This window comes from Colletotrichum aenigma, assembly GCF_013390185.1.
Source record: "Colletotrichum aenigma strain Cg56 chromosome Unknown KSG_Cg56_contig03, whole genome shotgun sequence".
Taxonomy (NCBI): Eukaryota; Fungi; Ascomycota; class Sordariomycetes; order Glomerellales; family Glomerellaceae; genus Colletotrichum; species Colletotrichum aenigma.
Genome location: NW_023500909.1, coordinates 4607643 through 4619939, shown reverse-complemented (window position 1 = coordinate 4619939; position 12297 = coordinate 4607643). Strand labels below are relative to the sequence as shown.

Sequence of the window (12297 nt, the reverse complement as noted above, 5' to 3'; positions counted from 1 at the left end):
GGTATGCGCCCAACAACTAGTTGCCACCGTTGGCCGCCCCGGACGCATCCCCGAGCCTCTCCCGTTGAACCATGACCCGCTGATTGCAAATGTCGATAAACATCTCGAATCGCCCAATTATCTGCTCCTTCTCCTCCAGCGTCTTCTTCAGCTCATCAATCTCCTTTTGTTTGTCCTCCTTGTACTTGTCGAAGTCTTCCTTCGTCTTGGCGAGCTCCTTTCGTAGGTCTGCCCGGATGCGCTCCTCCGCCGTTGGGTGAGGCTTGCTGTAGATGGCTGGTCGGTTCTCAGCTAGCCCCGTCGCCACCTTTTGAGGATTCCTATTGATCGCCGCTCGTGCGTTGTAGATATCGCGAGGAAGTAGAGGAACGTGTGGGTTTTCGTTTTGCAATATTTCCAGTGTCTCGTTAACACTAACCCCTGTCGAAGAGTCAGCGACTGCTCTTTCGCGCGTTGTTGACTTCGCCGGCTCACCATTTTCCTTGAGCGCTTTGACGGCGGCAACCATCTTGCTGTCCAGCTTGCGAGCGGCCGGGTGGAGGAGGGGGCTTTCGCTCGGACCATGGTTGTGCTGCAGATGCTGAGGATCTGGACGGTATCGGATTGTCCACTGAGTTCGCTGCTCAATGGCAAAGAAGCCAAATTGGCAATCGCATTTTCGGGAAGACGTCTTGCGCTTGCGGAACTCGGGGCTGACGCGACTGGGGGGCTTGCCCGCCCTGTCGCATACAAACAACACCTTCTTTAGACCGGGAACCGTCTTCTTTGAACGACCAATAACAATCGCGTACCCAACAGAGGTGCAGTACGCAAGCACACTCTTGTGGACCGCCTCCAACGTCGGGTAGCTACCTCCCTCTGGGGGAGCAGACATCATCTCGCCCATTGGCTGTCTAGGCACGAACGGGGCGCCATCAATCATCTTAGGCTCAAGCGAGTCACCATCTTCAGCGAGGGTTTCCACCTCCATGCTGTCTCCATGGTGTTCGCTGGCCTGAGCCGGGGTCTCAGGCCGGGGTTGGGCAGGCTGTTGCACCTGCTGCACCTGTTGGACCTGAGGAACTTGCGGCACTTGCTGAGCCTGCTGCTGGACCTGCTGCGGAACCTGTTGCTGTATCTGCTGAGCCTGCGGGACTTGCTGCACGGCAGGCTTTGGCGTCGGCTGCTGAGGCTGTTGTTGCTGTTGAGGTATAATCGGCTCGCTCTTAATTTGCTGCTGGTTCAGGTTTTGCTGCTGCTGGTTGAGGCTGTGTTGTTGGCTCAACTTTTGCTGCTGGCTCAGACTCTGCTGCTGTTGTTGATGTTGCTGCTGCTGCTGGGCAATGCTCTGCTGTTGTTGTTGGCTCAACGTCTGTTGCTGGTTGAGGCTCTGTTGGCCGAGGCTTTGCTGGGCGAGACTCTGTTGGCTCAACCCTTGCTGGCTCAAGCTCTGCTGGCCAAGGCTCTGCTGACCCAGGTTTTGCTGCTGGTGCTGCTGCTGCTGTTGATGGTGTTGCTGTTGATGTTGCTGATGTTGTTGGTGCTGCTGGTGCTGTTGAGGTTGCTGGTGCTGTTGGTGCTGCTGCTGATGCTGCTGCTGGTGCTGCTGGTGCTGCTGGTGTTGTTGATGCTGCTGTTGCTGCTGCTGACCAAGCCCTTGCTGCTGACCGAGTCCTTGATGCTGCCCCAGGCCTTGTTGTTGTCCCAGACCTTGCTGCTGACCGAGGCCATGTTGACCGAGGCCTTGCTGATGGCCCAGGCTCTGCTGCTGGCCAAGTCCTTGTTGTTGACCGAGTCCTTGTTGTCCCCCTAGGCCCTGCTGCTGCCCCAAGACGTGTTGTTGGCTCAGGCTCTGCTGGTGGCCAAGGTTTTGTTGTCCTCCCAAGGGAAGGAACATGGAGGGCGCGCTCTGTTGAGGCATCTGCTGCCGCGAGGGAGGACCCCTCTGGCGTCCGAGGGTGGCGGCATTGGGGACGTGGCTCGGGGGACGCGAGGTGCCGTTAACGTTGCCATTGACGGGCGTCTGGGTCTGGAAGAGATGATGAGGGTATTGAGCCTGGGTAGGCTGCTGAGGCGTGTAAGCCTGTTGTTGATAAGGAGACGCGTTGTGAGGGCCGGGTGATGGTTTGTTTGCCGGGTTCGCGTGTAGAGGAGGGAAGCCTCCAGGACCGCCGTGACTGCGTCGAATGCCTGGCTGAGGAAAGGCGAGGCCCGGATGGCTGTTAGGACCCGACTGCCCCAGGCTCGACATTCTGTCGAGAGGAGCGTCTCCGGTTCAGAGAGAGGATCGGAGGGCTCGAGAAGGGCAAAAAAAAAAAAAAAAAAAAGGAAGGAAGAGGAGGATGAAGCGTTTTTTGTGTGTTAGGGTGAAGGCGAGGGCGAGGGCGAGGGCGAGAGGAGCGAGTCGCCCGCCTTGGGCCTTGCGAGAAGAAGCGTTCAGACGTCGGGCTCGGTGGTGAGAATCGACTCGAAGTCGAGGACGGGATCGGTGTGGACGTCGGCGAGAATCCTCTCAGAATGACAGAGCCTCCGCTATCGTAACCCGAATCCCAGAGATGCGAGAAAGGATGCAACAAACGAACCCTTGAATGTGGTCTGGGGGTGTCGATAATGGGGGGAGGGAGAGGCGTGGAGTGTGTGTGGGTTCTGGGAGGTGTGCACAGAAAAGAAGGGGGAGAGCAAACATGCGAGGTGAAGGGTGGTGTGCGAGAAAGAGAGGGCGGCGGACATGGAAGAGACCTGGACGGGAGGGGGGGAAGGGGGACTGGGACGTGGACGTGGACGTGGACGAGGACCAGCAGAGAGGGCGAGAAAGAGACGGAGAGTCAGGGCGAGGGCTACGGTAAGGTAGAGACGAGCGAGACTCGAGCCGGGCGTGCCAGGTCACTTCAGACTTTCACAGAGAGGGGGGAGGGGGACACTAGCCCAATACACCCAATACACAACCGCCTAGCCTGCTGAGCCAGCCGGGAAAGGGAGAGTGCACGGGGGATTGGCAAGTGCCAGACGCTGCCAAACGTGCCAGATGGGGGGAAAGGCAAGCCTAAGGCTGCCTGGGAGAATTTTTCTGTGGCGCGGGCCTTTTCTTCCCTGGGCCCGTCCGAGGCTACTGGGCTGCTGAGACCTACGCTTACGCTGGCCGGCTTCCTCTCTTATTTTTATTTTTTTTTCCCCACGCAAAAAGGGGCGGGGACACTGCACTGACCGGGACTGTGACTGGAGGATGGGACTCGAACGAAACTCCACCTTTTCATCCTTAGAGGTCCACCCAGCCAATGAGAAGACTGGTCGGGACAGCCAGCTGGCGTACCTATTGAGACTGGGAACCGCACGTGATCTTGGTTTCTGGAGCGAAAGTGATGTCACCGGCCCTATTGTTGACCGCCCCAGCCCGGTCAGGTCGAGGTCCAGTCGATTAAACCGCGTCCCCCGATTAGTCCGGTCACGCGAGAGAGCGGGAAAATAAATAAATAAATAAAAGCACGACACAGAAAAGCAACGTGTTTCGCTTACGACGAGTACGAGGCAGAATTTCTCATCCGACCGGGCGGACGATGGCCCGTGGGAAATGCAGTCATCACGAGAAGAAAAAAAAAAAAAAAAAAAAAAAAAAAAAAAAGTGCATGTCGTTGGGACCTGGACACCCTCAATTTAATTGACAGCAGCAGCTAACAATGTGATTGATTGATTTGACTGATGTCGCCCACCTCCCGGACAGAGGCGTGTACGTTGAAAATGAATCAAAGATTAATCACGGTCGAAGCCGACGGGAGTCGCTGCACGGCTTTTTGGTGGTGCCGTGTGGTGGTGCTGCTGCCATGCTAGGTAGGTGATGCCGCTGAAAGTCTGGAGCGCAGGAGTGAGAATAGAAAAAAAGAAGGCAGGGCACCAGTATGCAAAATCGACGGGAGGTGTCCCGCCCACAAGAGAGAACCAGCAGCACCCAGCACCCAGCACGCCGTTCGTTCAGTTCGGGGGAGGTGATGGGAGGTGAGGTGAGCTTAGGTTGCGCTTGTACCACCTCTTGCAGTTACCGGCCCAGGCACCCAGGGCCCCTTCTCGAGGGAACACGCCCCCTCCAACACCTCGGTGCTGGCTCTCTCTTCCCATCCACCTTGCTGTCTGCTCAACCTTCAGGTCCCTTCAAACCCTGAATGGCACGCGCAGGACAGACTGCAATAATAGAATGGATGAAAAGAACGAGTCAATTCGTTGGAGATTTGTGTATCCTCTCCACAAGACGCGCAGCGCAGTTCGACTGCAGCCAGAACCACCATCCCAAAGACGATCTGCACCCACCTACCTACCTACCTTACCAAGGTTGGTATCTCACGGCGCCTCCTGAGTTCGCAGGACTTCCATGTCTTCTCAGTGCCAACAACACCGTCCGGGCAGCGAAGCGTCGGCTCGCTACAGCACCAAGCTCCCCCTGGAAGCCCGCAAATCAGCCCTACATTTGCCCCCGGGCCCTGCAAAACCGAACCAGCCGGCTGAGGTGGTTTGTCTGTGCTTCACGGGTGCTTTTTTAGTGGAGTTTCCGCTACAGGGTCCCATCCCTGCCCCCTCACCCGTCTTCACCGAGCACACCGAAATCTTGGCCAAATTTCAACCTTTCTTTTTGTTTTATCATATTCATGTCGTAGATGTTCTCATTAGATTGTGTGCAGCACGACTGCTTCATACAGCCCGGTCGCCTTGTATTACGGCATATCATCAGTCATCTGTCTCAAGGGTATATAGTACAATAGGCCAGCCTGTTGGTCTGACCCAGGTAGAATAAGCTTTGCTGTTTCTTCTCGGTGGCTTCGAACGCCCCGGTAGCCAAAATGGTATCTTTGTGCGCCATAATCCGATCCCGTCATCTATCGAAAAACTCAAAAAATCTGTCAAATCCGTAAGTGTTGTGACGTTCAGTCACTTGTCTTCTTCCTCTTGCTAGGTCTCCGCACGCTGGTGTCTCCTTCGACAAAGTGACCTTTATCCTGCTGGTGCTGCTTCAAGTTGTCCGGACGATTCTTGTACTGGCTCGCGCAGCCCGGGTACGGACAGCGGTAGATCTTCGGTGGTGCCGCCGAGTGCTGCAGCTTCTTGTGCTTCGCCATACTGCCTTTGAACCACTGCGGGTCACCCTTGGGCCGATACCCGCAGATCTCGCAGCAGTCATTCGCCTGCACTTCACCTTTTGAGCTTGAGCTGGCCTTTGCAGTCTGGGCAGACCCAGGCGAGTTATCTGCTGTCTTGTTTCCAATCGTTGTGAGTGGTTGCAGAATGTCCAGCGCTGGATCCTCGCCGCTGTCATAGAAAGCCGTCAACGGGTCCGACAGTGTGGCGGCGTCCATCGAAACTTGAACATTGGGGATTCCGAAGTCATCGGGAACCATGAAGTCACCCAAGGATCCATCCAGGTCATTCGTCATGTTCCTGATGAACTCATCAAGGTTACCATATGTTGCTGCCTGAGAGGAATCATGCACAGGTTTCGTAGACGCCTGCTTCTCGCAAAGACCACAGATGATGCTCCTCATTAGTTCGATGCCGTGAGCGTGATATTCCGACCGTGCGGCGTATCCCGGGATCGGCTGTGAGTACAGAGCACCGAAGCGCTCTCTAACTTCAGGAACGTAGTTGTCGAAGTATTCTTGCACCGACATGCAACCCTAAGAAGGAAGTCAGCAAAGTTCTTCACGCATTAGGATCTCCTTGGCAATAACTCACTTTTCCAACCTGCATGAGCTCCAACTCCGCTCTCCTGACGGTTCGAACGCTTCCTCCACTAATGCGCTTCTGAAGACGCTGCATCTTCGACTCAAGCCTGCGTGCATGGGGGAATTCTTGGCAAAGCATGCGAGCAACGGCGTTGACCGTAATCGTGAAGGCCGGGTTTGCTGGTGTGGCGTCATCCTCAAGGTGCTTGCTCCATAGTGTCGAGGCCAGCACCTCCTTGGATTCTGGAACGTTACTCGGCAAAGCTGTAACCTCCAGTTCTAGAGTCGACATTAGCATCAGCAAGACCTCGCAAAGGAATAAAAGTCACCTACCGTCAAGGAAGAATTGCGCTATCTCGAGGAAACTGTCTTGCCCAAACTGGAATCTGTGGGGAGATGCTCGGCCTTTGCCCTTGGGACTCGACGACCTGGACACTGATCCTTGATAACGCTCCAGTAGCAGCTCGTCCAGTTCAGTGGTCGACAAGTCCAGGGGATGCCATATCTCCGTCGCTACCTCGAGGTATGCCTCACGGTCTCCTGGGCGGAATTTGTTGCTATAGAGATGTGCTTGCACGAATAGCTGTTTCGACCTATTCTGAGCGTCGTCTTCATGAACAATGAGAGAAAGCGAATATGTGACGTGAATAAAGCACAAGGCTTCGATCGTCGATGCAGGTTGCCCGCCCTCGAGGATTCTCTTTAGACATGTGAGCCCGATGTCGGCAACCCTTTGTGGTGAAAGCGATTGCAAGTCTCTCACAAGGTGGTTGTGTGAGAGACACTGCAGTTTCCCCATCGATGAACTGACGTGAGCCTTGAGGAGCTCCCAAGCAGATCCGACAAGCGAGTTGGCATCTACAGAGTAGGCACGGCCGAGGACTTCTGCTTCCATCTCGGTGGGCGGCATCTCTTCTGCCTGTTCAACAGCGGTGGGGATGCTGCTCTCCGTCCCCGGTGCCGACGCATTCGGTGCCTCGGTAAGGGGGAAATGCTGGTTGTTGGCGATGTCGTCTGGGAGCGTCTGAGGGAGCATGATATCTTCCGCTGGTAACTCCTGGATGAGCGTATGGAGCTGCAGGTCGTAGTTGGTGTAGCGAGATGCGTTGGAGTATTGGCTTGCATTGGAGCAACCTCGGGAGAGATTTCCGCCAGGGCTTATGCTGTCCGACGTGGGCGACGTGAGGCTGGTTTCGGCATGTGTCCAAGCTCCGCTGAAGGCAGAAGCAGGAGAGACAAGGTAGCTGGCAGTACTATCGGTGCTTGCATTCGATCTGAGTGAAGCACTGGGAGATAGATTCTTCGTCCGCGTGGTGGGCTTGTGCTGCTTTCGATATTGCGATAGGCCATGAGTATGTACCGACAATGATGGCCTGTCAACCCGGCCCATGTCAGTCATGTCAACGCCATTCTGCAGACCCCATTCGAAATTAAGGTCTGGCAAAGCAGGCATTGACTGTTGCGTTGGAACAGAGCCTGTCGCGAAAGGGTTAGAAGGCTTTTGATCGAAGGTGCTGCCTGGAGCAAAGGCGGTAGAGGGCATGGGCAGCGGTATCTCCGTCGAGTCGATCTCCAAGATCTCTGATGAGGAAGACAGTTCGACCTCTTGGGGCTGAACAAGAATCGAGTCGTAGCTAGGCGGAGGTAGGATGACAACGTCATCCATATCGAGGTCCGGGACATCCTGTTGCGGTCTCGACTTCTGACCCAACGAGGAGAAGAAGTTCTTGGCTACGGACATGATGCGGCGCCTCTTGCCCGGGTGGCCTAGACAGCGTTTGCATTTACCGTCGGTGAACTTCTCGGTCCTGTCGCATTCATAGCACCAATACTCGCCGGTGGAGAGCTGCTCGCATGTGTACAGGTGCCTAAGCATGAGCTCGTGGTTCGGGAAGCGCTTCCGGCAACGCAAGAGAGGACATTCGAGGCGGTCAGCCTGCGTCATTTTCTGGCATGTGTTGCGCTGGACGGCAGCCCAGACGATGAAGCGATGAAGAGCACATTGATCTGGAGACACGGTACGGGTCCTGTGAGGATGTTCAGCTCAAGGCCGGCATAGTCAAGATGAAAAGGGCGACGTGGGAGATGAGATAGGTCCGAACCAAGCAGACAAACAAGCAAGAAAAAGAAACAGCCAGCAAACTTACACACACGATGGAGCTGCAGTGGAATCAATGGACGAACGAGTGGACGAGGACGAGGACGAGGTCAAACTCGTGGAGCATGAGTCTCGTCGTGATCGGCCGCGGGTGAGAGATAGGCGGGAGGTGGCGAGGGCGCGTAGGGCTGAAGGACTGTGGTTCAGCGAACGGCGGTCATCGCCGAAGGGCAGTAGAGACGTCTTTGACTCCATAGCTTCCCGCTGTCCTCCAACAGACCTGCGAACTCAATCCCAGAGTACAATGGGGAGGGGCGTTATGGATGAGCGGGAGAATGACGGTCAGCGATGGGACGGCCAGGTGAAGAGCAATCCGCCACCCATTTTTGATTTATTTTGACCTTGAGAGTTGGGTGGATTGAAGCGTGTAAGAGCGAGGTGACAATGGAAACAAGAGGCGGACGGTCCTAGAATTCACCTAGGACTTGGGTTGGTAGCATCCCTAGGACTCGCGCTGCGGGTCGGGACTGGACGACGACTGGCTGGAAAGGGTGGCCTCCCGTGCCTTCCTTCCCCGGCAAATGCTCTGTGCTGTGCGTGCGGAGGGGTTTTGTGGTTGGAGGTCACTGGAGAGCAGGAACCTGTGGAGAAGGTACCTGCTTGAAGTGAGTGCACCTCAGTCGCTGTGAGGTAGTCCTCCAAGGCAGGAGGTATGTAAGCAGCAGGGATGGCCGCCTTCGTCCGCCGCGACTGACTGCACCTTCTACGCAAAAACAAGGCGCAGTCATCCCCGGAGGACTGGACGGCAACGACAACGGGTGGACGTTCCGAGGACTCACTCAGTCAGCCCACGTCCAAGTGATACTTGGTTGGTCTTTGTCAGTGAGATACCTCTGACTTCTGGTGTCGGCTGCATCTGAAGCATTGCTTTTCACGAAGGGCAATCGACCGCCGACCTTACCTCGGCAGCCCTCGACAATCAATGCTTTGATGGTCAACAGCCACAGAAGAGCATACGAAAAGCAATCAAGACGCAAGTCATCGTCGAAGCCGCAAGCAACAATATCGCTCGCTGCACAACGCGACCGCTCGGTCCAGTCAGGTAGGACTGACTGCCTCTTCAGCAGTCCGAGACGCAAGTCTCGCAATACCCCGGGCAGCTTGCAGACTCCTGCGCAGCCACGCATCCAATCACGCCAACGCTGGCCGAGGCAGCAAGGCACACAGCCAACTCGCCTGACCCCGTTCAGCTGGCTTTTGAGAGTTTCTGATAGATGACTGGACGGCGAGCCGCCACTTGGGCGGAATGCAGAGAGAGCCTCAAGAAACCTGCCGCCATGCGGACGGACGTCGAGCTGTTTGACGCGAAAAGACTCGACCAAGAGAAACGCACAGCAGAGCATCATACATTATTGGCGAGGAACCGACCGAATTCCAAGAGGCGCATCCCTAGGACCCCCGACGCAACGGGAGCAGCCGAGGGCTTACCCAACGTTCCGACTCCGACGCTCAGCGAAGCGGAAAGTCCTGGGCTAAGGACGTACCATGATATAATGTGGCAGCTTGTCTGTGGCTTTGCACAATCTCACGCCGCCCAGCCCTGGCTGAATACGAGCTTCACCGATGTTCAAGTGGTCACCGATGACGATGCGAGAAGTCCTGCAGCCTGCGTCAAAGTGCAACCCAGATTCTCCCCATACTAATTCATGGCTGTCTTCAATCTTGGAAGCAGAACGCTCAACGATGCCGAATCGAGTGATCTGCTGTCGGATTAGCAAGATGAATCCCCAAGATCGTCACGCTGGTGCCCGTTCTACTTAGATGAAATTAAGGTTCAGCCTCATTCTCTTCTTTTTTTCACAAAAGACGACATGAAGGAAACTTGGTCCGAGATAATTTGCCCCTCGTCTTGAAACAGAAAAGATGGCCGGTGAGTGGGAAGGTACGAGTGGTGAGCTTGGAAAGAAGGAGCTCGTCAGCATCACACACAGTGTGTCGCTGACGAATGGAGTATGCGCACTGTCGTGAGATGGTCATCGAAAGCGCTCCTCTCTCACGCAACATCCTTTTCATCGTCAGACGATAAGCACTGGAGTAGCCGATTCTTTACCACGGCGAATGTCCAGATATATTGCAGTCGTCAATGAATTCGTCGTTGACTAAACGGGAACTCACTAGCCAGCAACTCCAGGGCAGACCCCTGGGATGATGACCGACATCATGCCGCTTGTCTTCCGATGACATTAGAAGGGACGAAGAATCCAGACGAATGGTTGACGGACTCAATCTTCCGACCTCTACCGAGCGTCTGGGAAGCTATTTGTTAGCGTCATGAAGCCATCACGAGTTCCCGCCGACGGAGCTTCCATTAAATCACGCATTCCAACATTCTACGACGCGGCAGTTGATAAAATTCGCTTTCGAGCACACACACTCGTGCGTTCTAGACCATCGCGCTGGACTCACCGCTCGCTCGACACCAACCAGCGTGCATCATTCGCGCCGTCTCAACACTCACCGGCTCCTTTTGGTAACACATGGTCATGCGATCGACGCCATCCGAAGCTGCATTCTGTCTGGGCTGTCACCCGAAATCCCCATCAGGACGAAAGAGTGCTTGGGCTAGAGACCATGTGGAAATCCAACTCGTCCTCGGTCTGTTCCGCATCAACTTTGACTCGGGAGAGTAGCAACTTCCGGCCGGCATGCCCGACCAGTCTTGTCCCCGCGAATGCGAGCTTCCCATGCCAGCATCAGCCGGCGTCATTGCTCCGTTTCGGATGGGGCCATGGTGGGCATTTCGACGATCTGGTATGGGACCGCGGCTCAGTCGGGACGATGTCGTGTCTTGGAATCCATCCTTCGACATGCATTTTACTTCGTACAAGCAGCGCCGAGAGGACGCCGTTCGGGCTGACAGCCAAAGACGACCGTTGGACGGCGAGCCGATCTCGAGGGGCACGGTGTGCTTGCTGCAACCTCCTTGCCCGCTGTTTCAGATATCGGGCGTGTGGGCGGATCGCCGGGGACAACGCCTTTGTGCGCCCATTCATCGCACGTCTAAAGGATTACTCCTGCAGTCTGACGCGACCCAATGAGGCGTCTTGAAAGACAACAAAGACGAGACTGGACGAAGATGCATTGTCGAGTCAAGATGCAACCCTGAAGAGACATCCAACTGCCCGTCCGCGTCAACCACTTGCGGCTATGGCGGCCATGTCAATCAATCTATCGGTCGCCGGCCTGCCTTAGTGCTCGCTTGCCATGCCATATTTGCATGTCGCGAACCAGCTGCTTGGGGCGAATAGAAGCAAACCCAAGGGCACCCAAAACAATCTTGGCTTGGGCTAGGCTGTCTATCAGGGGCTCTTCCGATGCGGGGGTCATGTTTTAGCGGCTTCCAGCATGCAGAAGTCAGTTACAGATTCGCCCACTCGCTGGGTCGCCGTCGGAGGGAGTACGTCAGCAACTTAGATGCCAAAACGACATCAACCTCACACAACCAGCTTAGGCTAAAGCCGACGCAGTTTCAACGACTGGGTCATGATACAACGATATTCAGATAGAAGGCTTGATATGTTTATATTGAGTTTCTAGAGAAGGGGGCTTGCATAGTATGGGCAGACCACTGTCCAAGGAGTGCCAGGAGGCTCTGATGTATCCATACAGCGTGAATTCTACACTATCGACAGTGATGTCCAAGAGTGCTCCAAAGCCAGCCTCTATTGCGCCACACGCCTCAGAACGACAACTGCGACACAGCTGAAGATTTTCATGTCAGTTGGGTTCCACTGCTATGAGAAGCAAGACCCCAATTTTCCGGTAGTCTGGTACAGCAAATGTGGCATCACGACCTCCATTCATCTGGCAACATCTAAGTTTGGCAGACGCTCCAGTTTGTGAGACTCCAGGGGCAGCATTGACGACCTCGCCTAACCCTTTGGCGGTTCCTCGGGCTCTTCACGCAACTTGGAACCACCATCGGCCGAGAGGTGACGGACAACAGAACACAATGGGTCTCGTCAATGCTCACTCCCTGTATTCGCTTGGTGATTCACGGGGCATGCCATGCCTCTTCGGGCCGGGACGACGTCAAGTCGGTGCTCCCGACAGAATACTCTGGGCGGCCCTTGTCTATTGGACGAGTCTTTGAACTGGCATGCCCAGCTCTTGGAGCTCAAATTTTGCTGCATGCCTGCGTGCCTCCCTAGAAACCGCAGCGTGTGTCTTGGAAAGTCTCGCAGTGATTCTTGTCAACGGGCTGGGCACGCTTGCATCGAACTTTTGTGTCTCAGGCACCACATCACAACTTACTTATTTTCCCTAGATCCAACTAAGAACTCTATCAGACTGATGGTCGTATCAAACAACGATACAAAACTGTCAGTCTCCAGTCTTAGAACCAACGAGGTTCACTTGTCCGACGAGAAGCCCAAAGCTCTAGCGAACATCACAGGTTGTTGGTCATGATCTTTGATGTAGCTGGGAGGAATGTGACTCGCCAAGGTCATTTCT

At 55.1% G+C, this 12297-nt stretch overlaps 2 protein-coding genes across 2 annotated transcripts; both read right to left on the bottom strand.

Moving 5' to 3' along the window:
• Positions 1–16: 16 nt before the first annotated feature.
• CGCA056_v005198 (PKS-NRPS hybrid synthetase) lies at positions 17–2230 on the bottom strand (the record flags this gene model as incomplete). Its single annotated transcript, XM_037320451.1, has 2 exons — positions 17–420; positions 475–2230. 2 exons carry the CDS (start codon positions 2228–2230, stop codon positions 17–19), a joined length of 2160 nt encoding a protein of 719 aa, XP_037180535.1.
• A 2659-nt stretch (positions 2231–4889) lies between these two features.
• CGCA056_v005197 (uncharacterized protein) lies at positions 4890–7629 on the bottom strand (the record flags this gene model as incomplete). Its single annotated transcript, XM_037320450.1, has 3 exons — positions 4890–5636; positions 5695–5963; positions 6018–7629. The coding sequence occupies 3 exons, from the start codon at positions 7627–7629 to the stop codon at positions 4890–4892; spliced, it is 2628 nt and encodes an 875-aa protein (XP_037180664.1).
• Positions 7630–12297: the final 4668 nt, after the last annotated feature.